Here is an 18,422-nt window from a genome sequence, read left to right as displayed (position 1 = left end):
AGAGAGAGAGAGAGAGAGTGAGAGAGAGAGAGAGAGAGAGAGAGAGAGAGAGAGAGAGAGGGAGAGGGAGAGAGATAGAGAGGGAGAGGGAGAGGGAGGGAGGGAGAGAGGGAGAGGGAGAGAGAGAGAGGGAGAGTGAGAGAGAGAGGGAGAGAGAGAGTGAGAGAGAGTGAGAGAGAGGGAGAGAGAGAGTGAGAGAGAGTGTGAGAGAGAGAGGGAGGGGGGGGGTAGAGGGAGGGAGAGAGTGAGAGCACTCCACACTTATATGCACATTCTTCCTGGGACACACACACACACACAGACACACATACGCACACACACACACACACACACACACACACACACACACACACACACACACACACTCACACACACACACACACACACACAGACACACATACGCACACACACACGCCGGTTCTGGTGGCGGCCGGTTTTGAATCAGTCAGTTCGCCGAGATCTGATTTGAAGCTGAGAGGCGCGTGTTAATGTGAATGGCGGCGTGTTTCTGTGCCCCGCATTCCCAAGGTAACCTGCAATCAGATTGTGCTTTGCTCTCGGACACTGGCTGCTCATATTTCATTGTTCCCCACTGCACACACAGAAGTAGCTTCTGTTTCTCACCTGCCTGGTAAACTGTAAAGTGTGTGTGTGTTATTTCCGTGTGTCTTGCTCCTCTTTTGAAAAATGAGCAGGTCCTGACAAGGGGGGGGGGGGGGGGGGGGGTGCTAGCTGCTTACCCCAGGCTTTTATATTATTAAAAAACAAGTCGCGTAAGGCGAAAATACAATATTTAGTCAAGTAGCTGTCGAACTCACAGAATGAAACTGAACGCAATGCCATTTTTCAGCAAGACCGTATACTCGTAGCATCGTCAGTCCACCGCTCATGGCAAAGGCAGTGAAATTGACAAGAAGAGCGGGGTAGTAGTTGCGCTAAGAAGGATAGCACGCTTTTCTGTACCTCTCTTTGTTTTAACTTTCTGAGCGTGTTTTTAATCCAAACATATCATATCTATATGTTTTTGGAATCAAGAACGGACAAGGAATAAGATGAAATTGTTTTGAAATTGATTTGGACAATTTAATTTTGATAATAATTTTTATATATTTAATTTTCAGAGCTTTTTGTTAATCCAAATATAACATATTTATATGTTTTTGGAATCAGAAAATGATGGAGAATAAGATAAACGTAAATTGGAATCGTTTTATAAAAATATTTCTTTTTTACAATTTTCAGATTTTTAATGACCAAAGTCATTAATTAATTTTTAAGCCACCAAGCTGAAATGCAATACCGAAGTCCGGGCTTCGTCGAAGATTACTTGACCAAAATTTCAACCAATTTGGTTGAAAAATGAGGGCGTGACAGTGCCGCCTCAACTTTCACGAAAAGCCGGATATGACGTCATCAAAGACATTTATCAAAAAATGAAAAAAACGTATGGGGATTTCATACCCAGGAACTCTCATGTCAAATTTCATAAAGATCGGTCCAGTAGTTTAGTCTGAATCGCTCTACACACACACACAGACACACACACACACACATACACACACACACACACACACACACACACACACACGCACACACACACGCACATACACCACGACCCTCGTTTCGATTCCCCCTCGATGTTAAAATATTTAGTCAAAACTTGACTAAATATAAAAAGGCCGTTGCATATTATTGTTCAATCATTAATGCTTCGGCAAGACCCCCACTCAAGACGAGGTTGACTTTGAAATGTTGAGGAAGTTACCTTTTATGCACACAAATTAAATAAGACAGTTCACATTATGCCGGAATGTGCATTAAGTCTAAATTAATATGTTCAAGTTCTGGTGGCAAAGCAGTTAGCACGGTGGAATTTCAAATTGAAATGTTATTTTCATGCCAGAAAAAGGATAACATAAAGAAGTTAAATTGCTTCCCCCAGAAAAGGGTGTGAAAAAAAAGACAGATCGAGCAATTTCTCAGGTGTGACCAGTTGGCTAAGATCTGGCAAAAAGCTGAGAGGCGCTTGTTTGTGTGAATGGCGGCGTGTCTGGCTTCTTTGGACAATAAACATTTCGAGGGGGGGGGGGGGGGGGGGGGGGGGGGGAGTGAAAGGAGGAGGGAAAGGGGGATTCCCTCGGAACCCCCATAGGACTTTCGGTCGCTAGGCTCATTCGTCTAGGTCGCTTCGCTACCTTTTCTTACCCCCCCCCCCCCACTAACAAACTAACTAATATCGCCCTGATGTGTCTTGATGGCACTCAGTGTGTTCGAGTGTGTGTGTGTGTGTGTGTGTGTGTGTGTGTGCGCGTATGCTCGCGCGTTCAGTAAAAAAACAAAAGACAAACTGTGCTCTGAAAGCGGCCAGTCAGGTTTTTGTATGACAGTCTTGACAGAGTTAAGGTGATTTACACAGTCTTGACAGATTTCAGGTGATTTACACAGTCTTGACAGAGTTACGGTGATTTACACAGTCTTGACAGAGTTAAGGTGATTTACACAGTCTTGACAGAGTTAAGGTGATTTACACAGTCTTGACAGAGTTAAGGTGATTTACACAGTCTTGACAGAGTTAAGGTGATTTACAGTCTTGACAGAGTTAAGGTGATTTACACAGTCTTGACAGAGTTAAGGTGATTTACACAGTCTTGACAGAGTTAAGGTGATTTACACAGTCTTGACAGAGTTAAGGTGATTTACACAGTCTTGACAGAGTTAAGGTGATTTACACAGTCTTGACAGAGTTAAGGTGATTTACACAGTCTTGACAGAGTTAAGGTGATTTACACAGTCTTGACAGAGTTAAGGTGATTTACAGTCTTGACAGAGTTAAGGTGATTTACACAGTCTTGACAGAGTTAAGGTGATTTACACAGTCTTGACAGAGTTAAGGTGATTTACACAGTCTTGACAGAGTTAAGGTGATTTACACAGTCTTGACAGAGTTAAGGTGATTTACACAGTCTTGACAGAGTTAAGGTGATTTACACAGTCTTGACAGAGTTAAGGTGATTTACAGTCTTGACAGAGTTAAGGTGATTTACACAGTCTTGACAGAGTTAAGGTGATTTACACAGTCTTGACAGAGTTAAGGTGATTTACACAGTCTTGACAGATTTCAGGTGATTTACACAGTCTTGACAGAGTTACGGTGATTTACACAGTCTTGACAGAGTTAAGGTGATTTACACAGTCTTGACAGAGTTAAGGTGATTTACACAGTCTTGACAGAGTTAAGGTGATTTACACAGTCTTGACAGAGTTCAGGTGATTTACACGTCTTCTTACCTGTCCTGCGTTCACCATGTTCCAGGAGGGAGCAGCTACAGCTATGGGGCGTGGTTGGGGTGATGGTGGCGGTGGGAGCCTTCATCTACTCCTGTCTGGTCAAGGACAACGAGATCATCCGCTCCGACACGCTGAAGGAGGCGGCGACCAACTTGGGCCGCAAGATTGGAGTCGGGTAAGGAGCGCGTGAAAGGGACAGTCCTCCTCGTGTGAGACGTCGAACGGCTTCTTATTGAAAACGTCATACCCGTGAAAACCAGCTGACTGGGAGCGCGCCCTTTAGCCGCCCAGCCGGTCTGAGGGTGTCGCTCCCCTGGCAGGCGACACAGTGGTAGCCAACCACTTTAAAAAAGAAACACGTGGTCATTTAATTATTAGCGCATATATAAAAAAATCAACAAAATATGTTACGTGGTACTCCTTTTACTCTCTGTGTCAGGGTATGTTAGAAAGTGAGTGTATGTTTATCCCCCCTAATCATCATTGTTCTGTAAGACCGACACGGTTGGCCTAGTGGTAAGGCGTCCGCCCCGTGATCGGGAGGTCGTGGGTTGGAACCCCGGCCGGGTCATACCTAAGACTTTAAAATTGGCAATCTAGTGGCTGCTCCGCCTGGCGTCTGGCATTATGGGGTTAGTGCTAGGACTGGTTGGTCCGGTGTCAGAATAATGTGACTGGGTGAGACATGAAGCCTGTGCTGCGACTTCTGTCTTGTGTGTGGCGCACGTTATATGTCAAAGCAGCACCGCCCTGATATGGCCCTTCGTGTTCGGCTGGGCGTTAAGCAAACAAACAAACAAAACAAAATTGTTCTGTACAAAGTGTATATATATATCATCATGCTAGCTACTGGACTTTTATCTTTTAAAAAGGGTGGTCCTGAGTTTTATCACTTTTAATAAATCATATGATAAACAGTTTCTCCTTTTTCGGCCCTCTCCCATCCAAAATTACGTCGAACCTTTAAACAAGAATCTTTTAACCGTCAGTATTAATTATTGGCAGCTAGACCCTTCACTTCACCTTCTTGGCCTGGTGCCTTTCCTCCCCCGAATAATATTCTCTAGTCCCTAATAGGCAAAGTACCTGTGGGACATGAAGCATCATTTATTGATATTGATTGTGTGAAACGTCAGTAACTGTTCACATAATTATACCAAGATGGCCGAGTTGCACGAGAAAGTTACCAGTGTCATATGCCACGGCGTTGGATTGGTTGAAATTGGTATGTGTTGTGATTTCAACGAATGAGACCCCGCTGTTTGTTCTTACCCGTTTAGGTTTCACCCACTCTCGCGTAGTGCACCTTGGCCAAGGCTTCTGCAAACATTACACACATCCGGTCGTTGAACGCTTCCGCTAGAGGACATCCTGACTGATCTTTTTGGGAAGTGGTCATTTTTCAAAGAATTTATTTCGCATCCTTGCTACGCACACGGATCCAAATATACACAGGACAGTCTGTGAGTGTCTCTTGCTCACTAACGTATTCAGTGAGGCGCTGTAGTATGGCGTATTTTACATACTTTTTCAGGGATGACCACATCGTCCGCCCGGTCGCCAGGGACGAGTAAAAAGTCCGCCGGGCTAGTAGAAAGCGCCTGGCACCTCGCCCGGCTGGCCAGTGAAAGTTCTAGTAAAATGCAAATGTTTTGGTTGCCAATATCAAGTTTCAAATCAGATGGAGCAACTTTGGTATGCACCGGGCCAGCGACATTTCTGGCGGGCTAGTGAATCTCTTGCAGTTAGTCGCCCGGCTGGCGAGTTAACATTTTGAGATTTGGCTATTCCTGTTTTGTTGTAAGTAACATGACGAAGGATTATTGGAAATATGAGTGAAGGCTGCCAAAGGGCATCATAAAAGTGCTAGGACTGGTTGGTCCGGTGTCAGAATAATGTGACTGGGTGAGACATGAAGCCTGTGCTGCGACTTCTGTCTTGTGTGTGGCGCACGTTATATGTCAAAGCAGCACCGCCCTGATATGGCCCTTCGTGGTTGGCTGTTAAGCAAACAAACAAACAAACAAACAAACAAACAAACAAACAAACAAACAAGGTGAAAAAACCGTCCTTATCAACAGTAATGGAACTTCACGGAGTGTTGTATGCCTCGTTTGTCCTACACGCCAACATGCAGCAGTTCGAACAAATCCTATGTGTGAAACGGGCAATAATCCGCTGTTCGCCTCTTCCGTCAGTCTGGGATGGTTTGTTTCCCTTGGTTGAGAAACTTTGTCACAAGGTTGGTTGTATGAAATCACTGTACGAAGTTGGGTTGCTATTGTGGACGTTTCCTTTAGCCTGTCCTTAACTGGGCCAAGTCGACTACGCGAAGTATACTTCGCGAAGCTAGCCGGGCGAAGCTTTAGCACTGAGTTTTCGGTAAAAAGATTTCGCGTAGTTTTCGCGAAGTCGACTTCAGGCTCAATTACATTACATTGGGGTGTGCACGTTGAAGATACCACGATTGACAAAAGGGTCTTTCCTGGCAAAATTGTATAGGCATAGATAAAAAATGTCCACCAAAATACCCGTGTGACTTGGAATAATAGGCCGTGAAAAGTAGGATATGCGCCGAAATGGCTGCGATCTGCTGGCCGATGTGAATGCGTGATGTATTGTGTAAAAAATTCCATCTCACACGGCATAAATAGATCCCTGCGCCTTGAGTCCGAGTCTGGAGATACGCGCGCGATATAAGACTTCATATAACATAACAATAATAAGCCTATCCTTACTTGGGCGAAATTGACCACGCGAAGTATACTTCGCGAACCTGACCGCATGTAGCTTTTGTACTGAGTTTTCGGTAAAAAGACTTCGCGAAGTTTTCGTGTAGTCGACTTCGGGCTCAATGAAAAGTCCCAAAGACCTGTCAGGGTCTCGGGAACTGTAGTGGATCCCCGATGTCTTAGTGGTTTTGATTATAATAATAATAATAATAATAATAATAATGCAAACTTTTATAGCGCTATTCTAGAAAAATGTCTACTCTTAGCGCTTTACAATACATACATCGACCAAGCATACTATACACGCACAGGCAAAGAAACCGACCAAACATAACCAACAAACTATACATGCACATTATAAATGTCTTTGCTAGCTACTCAAGTCGCATGCGTCGCTGAATAATCGCCAAATATTTTGTTAGCAAGCAGGGAACATACCAATCGCGCATCTCCAGAAACAAACTTTAAAATGCATTGCTACGCCAGCTATTTTTCTAACAAGAGCAACCATGCTATCCTTCTATATCAAGTATGTAGTTACTTTTAAGAAGTTTGGCTAGATTAAAAAGACACTATTGTGTTACATTTTAAACATAACGCGCGCATATTCTAGTGTTAGGGACGTCGGCCTACTATGCCGAAGGTTCGAGGTTCGAATTCCGGCCGCGCCTGGCGGGTCAAAGTTGGAGAGTTTTCCGATCTCCCAGGTCAACTTATGTGCAGACCTGCTGGTTCCTTATTTCCTTTGATGTGTACACGCACGCACAGGACCACGAAAGTACGAACACGATTCCTGTAATCCATGTCAGAGTTTGGTGGGTTATAAAAACACAAAAATACTCAACATACAATGCTCCGGAAGCAGCCCACGAACACAGAAGAAGGTATTATCGAAGAAGAAGAAGGCGAAGAAGAAGAGTTACCCACACACGAAGCTGGGCTATGGTCCCGTCAACCTAGCGTTCAAGTGTGATTAAAAATGAATAACGTGAAAGTAAATAGCATGATCGGCACCATACGAGTGGATAGTCATTTCTTTATGGTTTCTTTGTCAGTCATCGCCCTCCTTTTCACGGCCGTGTTTCATGCCAGCATTGTCTGGTTTCAGAGTGAATAGTTATTTCTTTGTGGCTTATTCATCAGCCACCGCCCTCCTTTTCACGGCCATGTTTCATGCCAGCATTGTCTGGTTTCAGGGGGAAGAAGGGAGTAGATGAAACAGCCATCGTCAGCACATCTGACCGCGCTGCGCTTACTACCAATGTCAAGGACGGTGCCAGTGCCAAGCGGTCATTCACGAATCCGTCCAAACCTTTCTACGATGTGTAATTGTTCTGACATTCTGTCCTTACAAAATAAAATGGATGTGGGGATTCAGATTCAAATAGTTAAACGGTACAGTGTATTTCTGTGTCGGTACTCATGTAAGCTATTGTAGACTGATTCAAATGGTCTTGGCCAGGCATAATGCTGACAGTTTTGAATGTTTTAAATGTATACGTTTTCTTTCTGAAGTGGAACATCAAAGAGATTCAACGTAAAGAGAGTCCTCAAGGGGACACAAGCTATAACTTCCTACTCGTGCAGGCTACATTGTAAGGCACTGTAGATCCGTCCAGGTTTTTGTCATTGGGGGAATCTTTTCATATCCACAAAAACATACTCCACAGACAATCATGTTACTCCAGACAAGTTGGATGGGTCTTGGACACCTTTCCAACCCCTCCTCTCTCCACCCAAACCAAACCCCGATAAAAATCCCTGGTTGTTTCATTATCAACACACAGATGCCTAGTCATGCATCTTCGACAGGGCTTGTCAACATAGCGCTGTACTAGTACAGGCGTATGAAATAATACATTCGTGACACCGCTCCAATAAACTGAATTCCAGGGGTAAATCGGCCCTGCAAACAACTGAACCATGGCTCAGGTGCACGAAGCGAAACTGGGTGCAACCCAACCGTTTGGGAACAAGCCGCGGGGTCTGATTGGTTGAAAACATAGCAAATCTGAATTTACAACGAATCCAACCTCGCGGCTGCGTGCCACACATTTGGGTGGCACCCAGTTTGAATTCGTGCACCTCAGTCCAGGTTGGGAATTGTTGGTATGTTTCCAAAGAACAGGATGCTATAATGTTTTATAACAAGCCTGCATGGCCTGGACAGGCGAGTGGTACTTAAAAGGGAAGTAGGTTGTCTTCAAATCACCTATCACCTTCCTTGGAGAACAAGGGCACAATTTGAAATAATAATAATAATAATAATAATAATAATAATAATAATAATAATAATAATAATAATAAATGAGCATTTATATAGCGCAACATCATAACTTTACAATTATGCTCTTTTGAAATGGAATTTATCTGAGAAAACTTTCAAGTCATCATCTCTTTCAGGGGTTACAAGTATTTGTGTTGTTATTTGTTTAGAGGTTTGTTACATTGTGTTCTTTTTACAAACAAACAAAAAGAGAGAAAAGGTTGACAGAGGTACTTCGGCAGAGTCAAACACACAAAACAAAAGACAAAAACAAAGAAAAGCAGACAGACTTACAGACATACACTTTCATAGAATCATACACACCCACAGGCACACGCACACACAAGCATATGCACACAACACACACACACACACACACAAGCAAACACACACACACACACAAGCAAACACACACACACACACATACACACACACACACACACACACAAGCAAGCAAGCACACACCCACACGCATCCGAATACACAGGCAGACACACATTTTCCATGTTAAATAGTTCTCTTTCTCTTGCTGTGTAATTGGTTGGAAGTTAAATTCTTCTCATACAAAATCTTTTTTGCAGAAGAATAACAGCTGATTTAAGTATGTCTACATTACTTTTTCTTTATATTAAGGATATTATGGGGGTAAAACATGACTAATTTTAATGTTCGGTGCCATGTTATTCATATACCAACGATTTGCTGATACTTCTTTCCGGTTCAAAAATAAAACACCGAATGTGGAGAAATTGTGTTGCGGTCAATTTCCTAGGACTACTTCTGCTTCTCCTTCTTTCTCACTCTTCCTTCTTTACTCACTCCCTCTTTCTTCTTCCTCCTCCTCGTCTCTCTCACTCTCTCTGGCTATCTCTCTCTGTCTCTCTCTTTCTGTATCTGTCTCTTTCTCTGAGGTCCCACTGACATTCTCCTTGTATTATCTTTGAAGTACAATAACACCTTAATTATTCTTTCAAAATGTCCAGACAAGCTGGATAGGTCTTGGACACCTTTTCCAACCCCTCCTCTCTCCACCCAAACCCAAACCCGATAAAAAACAACTGGTGGCTCCATTATCAACACTTTGATGCCTAGTCACGCATGTTCGACAGGGCTTTTCAACACAGTGCTGAACTAGTTCAGGCGTATGAAATAATAAATTCGTGAGACCGCTTCAATGAAATGTTGGCAGTACTTTAAACATAAATAGCTATATGCACGCGGCATTTTCGTAGTTATGTAATGTTTTGCTTTGGCGAATAATTCAATTCAAATGATCATGTAAAGAGATGAATTTCCTCCACAACTGTCTCTACATGGTTGAAAAATATGCATTTTTACGAATTTTGTAGCGTGTCGAAGTGACATGTTTGCCTGCAATCACGACTCGCTTGACCCCTACCCTGTATAACACAGTTTATGAAAAGTTAAAAAAAGAAAACAACTTAATAATATGCACTAATCGTACAGCCAATAAAGTATCATCCACGAATCTGTCTTCCTCTTTTCTATACCTTATCTGGTTCATATTTTACAACATTTTGAAAATGACGTAAAATCACTTGCAACAGTTGGCGCGAATGAGTTGCGTTTCTTTTGTCGGTGTCACGAACTGAAAACTCTGCTGAACAATCCCTCTCAATGCTGTCAATGCGCATGCGCCAATCTTGTACTTAAAAAATGCGACCCTTTGACCGAACGAACCATGGGTTGGGGTTAGGGTTAGGATTAGGGCTAGGGTTAGGTTGTTAACGACCTGATTAATCTCCCTGATTAAAACCCTGTTCTAGATATTTTGTGCAGATAATTTATTTGCCTTTCTGTTTCTCTTTTGTGAAAGTTGCTAAGTTGTACCTATCCTGAATTTTCATAGATTTTGTATTGGTACCTTACGTTTTGTCCGGTCGACGTTTGGAGTACCCTAATTTGATGAAAGGTTACATGACACCAGAAAAGGAAATCGTTGATTTCAGACTGTAGTCTGATCTCTGAGGCAGAAATCCGCACTTTGAGAAAAAGAAACAAAAACAAGCACTTCTTATATTGGCTTAACTTTGTCTGAAACTGACGCAACTCATTTAAATTAATTTTATTTTTATGTTTTTGTATTCGGACGGAATGTGTCTTCGTCGTTCTATTTTCTGTACGCTCTGGTTCTCTCTTTGTGTTATGCTAGCAGAGTAATCGCCGGTTAACGTGACTATTCCACCCCACAGACATGCTTCAGTCAGCTCGCTATCGGGACTTGCAATCTGAGCCCATCTGCCAATCAAGTGGGTGCGACTTGAATAGGCAGAGGATAGGTGCGAAAAACGTGCCCCCGACACACATGATTGGCTAGAGAGGTCAGCGTGGTGCGTCACTAAAAGTTTGCCCGTGTTTTGGTCGTATCCCGAAAACATTGTTTAGTAATGGGAAATAACTTGTATGTTTTTCTAATTTAGATGTTACCGAGTTGTTACCCTTTACGTTTTCGTGGTGATATCTACAGGTTACACCCCTGCACTGGATGACGTAAGCGAGCAATCATGTGCGATCTTGAGTTGTATGATTTGGAGATTAATAGAACGAAACTTGAAACAAATAACTATTGAGAACAGCACTTAATCCGTTCAACACAAAATCAAAACAAGTCGCGTAAGGCGAAAATACAACATTTAGTCAAGTAGCTGTCAAACTCACAGAATGAAACTGAACGCAATGCAACGCAGCAAGACCGTATACTCGTAGCATCGTCAGTCCACCGCTCACGGCAAAGGCGGTGAAATTGACAAGAAGAGCGGGGTAGTAGTTGCGCTGAGAGGGATAGCACGCTTTTCTGTACATCTCTTCGTTTTAACTTTCTGAGCGTGTTTTTAATCCAAACATATCATATCTATATGTTTTTGGAATCAGGAACCGACAAGGAATAAGATGAACGTGTTTTTAAATTGATTTCGAAAATTTAATTTTGATAATAATTTTTATATATTTAATTTTCAGAGCTTGTTTTTAATCCAAATATAACATATTTATATGTTTTTGGAATCAGCAAATGATGGAAAATAAGATGAACGTAAATTTGGATCGTTTTATAAAAAAAATATTTTTTTTACAATTTTCAGATTTTTAATGACCAAAGTCATTAATTAATTTTTAAGCCACCAAGCTGAAATGCAATACCGAAGTCCGGGCTTTGTCGAACATTACTTGACCAAAATTTCAACCAATTTGGTTGAAAAATGAGGGCGTGACAGTGCCGCCTCAACTTTCACGAAAAGCCGGATATGACGTCATCAAAGGTATTTATCAAAAAAATGAAAAAAACGTGTGAGGATATCATACCCAGGAACTCTCATGTCAAATTTCATAAAGATCGGTCCAGTAGTTTAGTCTGAACCGCTCTACACACACACACACACAGACACACACACACACATACACCATGACCCTCGTCTCGATTCCCCCCTCTACGTTAAAACATTTAGTCAAAACTTGACTAAATGTAAAAAACAAGACAGGTAGATTATTGGAACGTTTGTTGTTGACAAAACAATACGTTACATTCACACATGTATCGACCCAACGGTCTTTACAGTGCACACACAAACAATGAGCAACAGGAACTTAGCTTGATCCAATGTTTAGGCCGCTTGTTGGGAAAGTCCCAAGCGAATGAATGTTTGAATTCAAATAAATGAGTGTTTCATTTCTAAACATGGACCTTTTAACACAAGTCCCAAGCGAATGAATGTTTGAATTCAAATAAATGAGTGTTTCATTTCTAAACATGGAACTTTTAACACAAGATAGTACTAATTGCCTTGAACATCCAGTCTTCTCAAGCACTATGTAAAAGTTGCTATTCTTTACTAGCAGTCAGGACCCGGGTGTTTCTGATCTCATCTCTCTCAGAAACTTCTTGAATCTTATTCCAATAAGGATAAGAATAGATGAATTGTGTGCTTATACATTTTGGTTGAAATCTAGGAGACAATGTAAAACGTATTACCATCAACATTAGTTTACCTTTCAAATAACTTTGACATGAGTTTCTTAAGAACATTCCAGATACTTGAGCAGTAGGGACTAACTTCAACTCTATACAGTTTGTGTAGAATGATCAGACACGCCTGCGTGATAAGAGTTACCTCCCTTCAATGTCTAGCGCGGCTTCGTCTCTAATATCAGTGGCATTATTTGCTTGCTACAGGTGAGCAATAGGGGCGGTGTAGTGGTCTTGCAGTATATGGGACGTTTTGAAAAATTGTCGCCAAATCGGTCCAACTTTTTTCGAAAAATGAAGTTTCTACATTCTTTACTTTAATTTTAGGTCTGGAATCTGCATTCATTTATTAGTTAAAAACTGAAGTAAGCCACCTTAATGACGAGTATTACGACAAATATCTTCAAAATGTGAGAGCTACTGTTGACGCGTTTCACAAAAATGTCGTATGCATGGAAGTTACATTATGTCTGCAATTAGCGTATATTTTGCGTATTACTTGACACTGTCTTCATTTTTGTGGCTGCATGCTGCCCCTGAATGTAGTTGAATGTAAGAAGAGGATTTGCACTGCCACCAGTTCTTCTAGATTTGCTTTTCACTAATAAGTGCTGTAAATACGATGTAGTGGAATTCGTTTGAAGATAAAACCATACATTTTTGGCTCACGTAAGTGTAGCCTATGCGATGCTAACTTTTGTCTGTCTGTGCGTGCGTGTGTGCGTGCGTGCGTGCGTATGTATGTATGTGTGTATGTCTGTGGTAGAAACTTTAACATTTGAAGACGTCATATTACATTGACATCACATTATGACGTACGAGGGTTAGACGTCACGCGATGGAATTACTGAAAGTCTCGGTGATTGTTATTTTGAGCGGGCCGAGACTATTTGGCAGTCGTGTCCATGTAAGTAGGCTACATGCAGACAGACAGATCTAGATCTAGTGTCTCGCTTTCTTGCACAGTTTCACCTATGCTCTTTCTGTGTGTGTGTGTATGTGTGTGTGTGTGTGTGTGTGTGTGTGTGTGTGTGTGTGTGTGTGTGTGAGTGTGTGTACTGTGTGTGTGTGTATGTGTGACGGAGTGATTGAGTTTGTGTTACTGTTTGTCGATTTCTTACGTGAGCCTTGAAGGCCTCGCCTCTTGTTTTTATATGAAGATGTCGGGGATGGGATGGTCAAAAGATACTCTTCATTCGTTCATCCGTCTTCTCGTCACGGCTGTGTTGGTGCACACGATATTGAGCAGAGCAGATTTGAACAAAATAAATCATTATATACTGTTCAAAAAAAGAAACGCATAGCTTGTAATATTTGGTTAATTTAGTTATATGGCTACAAGGATATCCACCAAACTGCAGAAAATGTTTATCTGGTCGTCGACCTTTCGTCCATTGCCACAAGTGAGCTCTGCACGTGACGCATGCGTTATCAGTGTCTACAATGTCAAAATTGCTCATTTGGCATGACCACTCGTCATGCTTCAGTGTAATCTCGTGAAACTCGGGGAATATTGAGCTCTCACCATGTCTTCCAAAACCCATAAAAGCGGATTGTTCGCCACAAAGAAATCAGACGACAATTCAGCGACGAAAGGTGGCCCGATTGAGCAGAGAAGACCGCCAAATTGCATTGGGTCGTTTACAAGCAGGCCAAAGTCAAAGTGCAATCGCCAGGCACTTCCACGTGTCCCAGAGCACCATCAGTAGACTGTGGGTCAGGTTTTAAGCCACTGGCTCCGTTGCTGACTTGCCACGAGCGGGAAGACCAAGGGCGACAACTGCTGCTCACGACCGCTTCATACGGCTCCGCCACCTCCGGAATCGTTTCCTGTCGGCCTCATCTTCTGTCCAGGCTCTCCCCGGGCCACACCGATTATCGGACCAGACCGTGCGGAACCGCCTGCATGAAGCTGGTTTGAGAGCTCGCAGACCTCACAGAGGAGCTGTCCTCACCCGCCGCCATCGCCAGAACCGAGTGCAGTGGGGCAACCAGCACCTTCGCTGGACCGTCCGGAATCACTGGAGACACGTGTGGTTCAGCGACGAGTCCTACTTCCTGCTCCAGCGACATGATGGTCGGAGGAGGGTCTACCGGAGAGTAAACGAACGTTACGCGCCCAACTGTGTGGATGAGGCACCCGTTCATGGTGGTGGAGGCGTCATGGTGTGGGGGGCGATCAATACCGCTGGTGCACGTCCAAGGGCGCATAACTGCCCAGCGATACGTGGAGGAAATTCTGCGCCCACACGCCCTTCCTCTTCTGGCTGACCAGGATGCCATATTCCAGCAGGACAACGCTCGCCCGCACACAGCACGACTCACCACCCAGTTCCTCACCGACCACCATGTCCAGGTGCTTCCCTGGCCATCCATGTCGCCAGACATGAACCCGATAGAACACCTCTGGGATGAATTGGACAGACGTGTGCGCAGGCGAGAAGAAGCGCCGGCAAATCACCGCGATCTATTGCAGGCACTTCAGGAGGAGTGGGACACCATCCCACAGCAAGATATCCGGCATCTGATCCAGTCCATGCCCAGAAGGTGCCGGGCAGTTGTTGCTGCTCAAGGCAGTCACACCCCCTACTGACTTGACAGCCTCGGCACCCAATCGTATTGATTGACTGATTGATTTGAAGATGCAAATGAACTGTGTGTGCATTCAACTGTGTCCATACCAAATTTCAAACAAATAATCTAAATATTGGATTTTCTGTTAATTTTTTCGAAAAATAAAACACATTTGGCAAGTAGCAACTATGCGTTTCTTTTTTTGAACAGTATAATTACGTTTTTTTAAAAGTTTTTTTTAACTATAGCACTGGGAAAAAGCTGCTGTTTTTTTTTTATTGACCGATCACATTTCCATCCAATACATTCATATTTTCGTAAAAAAAATGGATCAATCAGCTAAACATTATGATCGACAGTCCACCTCGTCGAACGAAAATTAAAGCTCTCATTGAGACTTTTTACACATTGAGATGTTCTACATCTAGGGCTGTTGTTTGCTCTTTCTCGCAACTTAAGCCGTTTGAACAGTAACGGAATATTCCCTGGGTATCTTCCATGCATTATTTATGTTCACGATTGAGATTGTTTAACTGTTATTACATGTACAGTCAACGTTGAACACCTAACTGTCAGCTTTTAACTTGTCCTGGTCATGTTCATAACTCCATAAGTATACGCAGCGAAAAGTGACAGACGACAGTTATACTTTTTAGCGACAAGGTGACACCATAACTGTCACCATCATTTGTGCAATTGTGTGAAGCTTCGCGGTTAAGTATCGACGCAGCGATGTTTCGCGCAACGCTCAACATTTCTGTTTGAAATGTGTTGATCTCTGCACGTCCAGGCCCATATTAGCATTACTGACAACAGGCGATCTTGTTTCCTTAGGAACGGGTGCGGCTTGACTATGTTTGTTATTGATCGCCACGTTGAAATATAGCGACAGCTTGAACTGAGAAGACTGAAGCACGTAAAGTATTACGTATAGCGACAGCTGGGAGAGCAATTTGCTAACAGACTGGCGTGCAGTTTGCCCTACTGGTCGCCAAAAGTGAATATCATATAATACGACGTATACAGGTACATACGACGAGAATTCTGGGATAGTAGAGAAGTGTTTTTTGGTGTCATGTTTCACCTGAAAAGACAGTGACGTGACGTCACTCACTGGCACGTTCTTCCTCCACGCGACATGCAGCTGGCTGTGTAATGTGCGTCATGCGGTGTACATGTGACTAAACACACCCTGTCCACTGCAGGTCTGTGTTCATGTTTGTAGGATCGCTGGCTCTTCAGTGACAGTGGCAAAATGACAGTATCAATGGAAGTGAAAGTTGTCTCACGTTTATCACTGTACTGATGTTCACAGGTGAAACTGAAGAGATGCGGTTGAAGTGAAAACACGATTCAGTACTGCTCTAGTTTTGGAAGTGCTGTCGATAAAGCAGTTAAAATATGTTAAGATCTGTTTTCAGATTGCATATAGATTACAAATAAGGCGTTTCCTATTATGAGTTTGACATTGACACAAGGACTACTTCTAGAAGGAGTACTTGCATTGACAGCACGAGACATTTTGGTTCCAAAACATTGTGCGACATTCAGTGTCACAACGACAGAAGATAAGACAGCTCTGCGTGACACTTCAGTGTTTGATGGATGATTATATTTTGTTGGTATCCAGCGGTCGAGTACAAACCCAAAATGGCGAACAATATGACGTTGTTCTTGCCATCACAATCGGCCCAAATCAGCATGTTGCGCTGTGAGTTGTCCTGTCAGCGGTAGGCCTAATTGGTTTCACTGTCGCTGTAAATACGCTGGGCATTGTCGAATGTATGGCTGATTGAAAATGAGCTGAAAATGTCCGACCTTGACATTCATGAGATACTGTTGTCAATACTGCTGCGCAGAAAATAAGTAAGGAAGAAATGTTGCGGTGATTCACAACAGGAACCAATGATGGAACGGAATCGCATGCACCATTACAAGGAGACAGGTCGACAGTTGCAAAGGTAAGTTTAATGCTACATTTTCAGTTTGAAATTTAAAAGAGGTGAGAGATCAATCACACCCAACGAATAGCTTTGAGTGATATGTTTAGATAACAGAACAACTGAGCAGCTTTTAGTGTGTGTTAACGAGTGAAGCGATAAACTTGTTGATAAACTGATACATTAATATCTTAGTGGATTTAGTGTTTGGCACAACCACATCAGATATTATTTAAAAAAAACCCTCACAGATTCCAACGCAAGGCATCATCATTAGTCATTTGTCTCGCAATCTACGTGTGCACAAACACACACTCAAAGGCTCAGGCTCATATTAGAGACTTTAGGAAAATCTAATAACTTTTTTTGTCTCCAGAAACGTTCTGTATCTTTCTCCTTATTTGCTACCGCTGCAAAATTTGAGAATACTACATGGCTTGCTGTGTCCTACCACAGGCGGAAGGTATCGTTCACTGGACCAACACTATGATAGTGTTGGTCCAGTGAACGATACCTTCCGCCTGTGGTCCTACCAGATTTACACGAGGTGTTTTTAAAAAAAAATATTGATCTGCGAGCGAAAGGGAGCTGTTCACGATTTGAAAAAGCAACGAGTGTAAATCTGGTACGACACAGCAAGCCATGTAGTATTCTGTTTACCAACATACTGAACTTACGTTTATCTTACATACTCGTGAGATAATAATCGTTCAAATCACACGTGTGTATATCATGTAAATTAGGTCATGTCAAGCAAGTCTGGCAGGGACCTGTTTTTCCACTGCTTATGATGCCAAAGTCACCGAGACAAACGTCATCATAGAAACAAAATGTGCTCGCTAATTACCCTCGATGAATTTTTAGAACTAACACATCCCACCACACGTTTGCTTTGACGTAAGAGATTGCACGAGGCTTTAGAAGAGATCGAGTTTCCAAAACAAGCGTCTTCAATTTAGCTGCCTCGACTGCAGGACATTTTCAGGAAAATACACGTAACGGCTTTCGCTCACAGTTCAATATTTAAAAAAAACTTCTTCTTCTTCTGCGTTCGATGTTATTTAAAAAAACAACTCGTGTAAATCTGGTGCGACACAGCAAGCCATGTAGTATTCAAAACGTCCCGCATTCGAGGCGGCGATATTGAAGACGCTTCTTTTGGAACCTCGATCTCTTCCAAAGCCTCTGCAATCTCTTACGTCAAAGCAAAAAAAAAACGTCACTCTGGTAAGGGTGGCGTGACGTGTTAGTTCTAAAAATGTATCGAGGGGAATTAGCGAGCGCTATTTTTTTTCCGTAATGAAAAATGGTGACTTTGGCAAAACAATACATAATAATAATACTAATACTAATAATAATACTAATAATACTACTAATAATAATTGTCAGTAAGTACTGGTGTCACATGACTGATGTGAACCAGTTGATTGGCTAATGGCGATGCGCTAAAACTGTTAGCGCAGCTAACTTTTCCACAGAGCGTATTCTTCCGCCCTTTGCCTAAGCGAGACTGTACTCTCATCCTCAGAATTAATTAATGACATGTAGCTTATATTCTCCACAATACCAAATGACCATAAATTCCCTGCTTCTCAATTAAAGCAGAAGTGTTTTTTTTCCTGACAGATTGCATGTGCCTG

General features: G+C 42.6%; 1 protein-coding gene across 1 annotated transcript in view; it reads left to right on the top strand.

The window, feature by feature from the left end:
• LOC138970378 (uncharacterized) overlaps nucleotides 1-8,303 on the top strand; it is a 23,609-nt gene extending 15,306 nt beyond the window's left edge. The window contains exons 4-5 of the mRNA XM_070342832.1: nucleotides 3,314-3,463; nucleotides 7,217-8,303. Coding sequence (XP_070198933.1) covers nucleotides 3,314-3,463; nucleotides 7,217-7,349 — 283 coding nt within the window. The 3' untranslated portion in view covers nucleotides 7,350-8,303. The remainder of the gene's footprint in view (nucleotides 1-3,313; nucleotides 3,464-7,216) is intronic.
• The last annotated feature ends 10,119 nt before the right edge of the window (nucleotides 8,304-18,422 follow it).

The sequence above is a fragment of the Littorina saxatilis genome, linkage group LG7 (genome assembly GCF_037325665.1).
Source record: "Littorina saxatilis isolate snail1 linkage group LG7, US_GU_Lsax_2.0, whole genome shotgun sequence".
Taxonomy (NCBI): Eukaryota; Metazoa; Mollusca; class Gastropoda; order Littorinimorpha; family Littorinidae; genus Littorina; species Littorina saxatilis.
The sequence above is the reverse complement of the archived record's forward strand: the minus strand, read 5'-3'. Positions and strand labels throughout refer to the sequence as shown.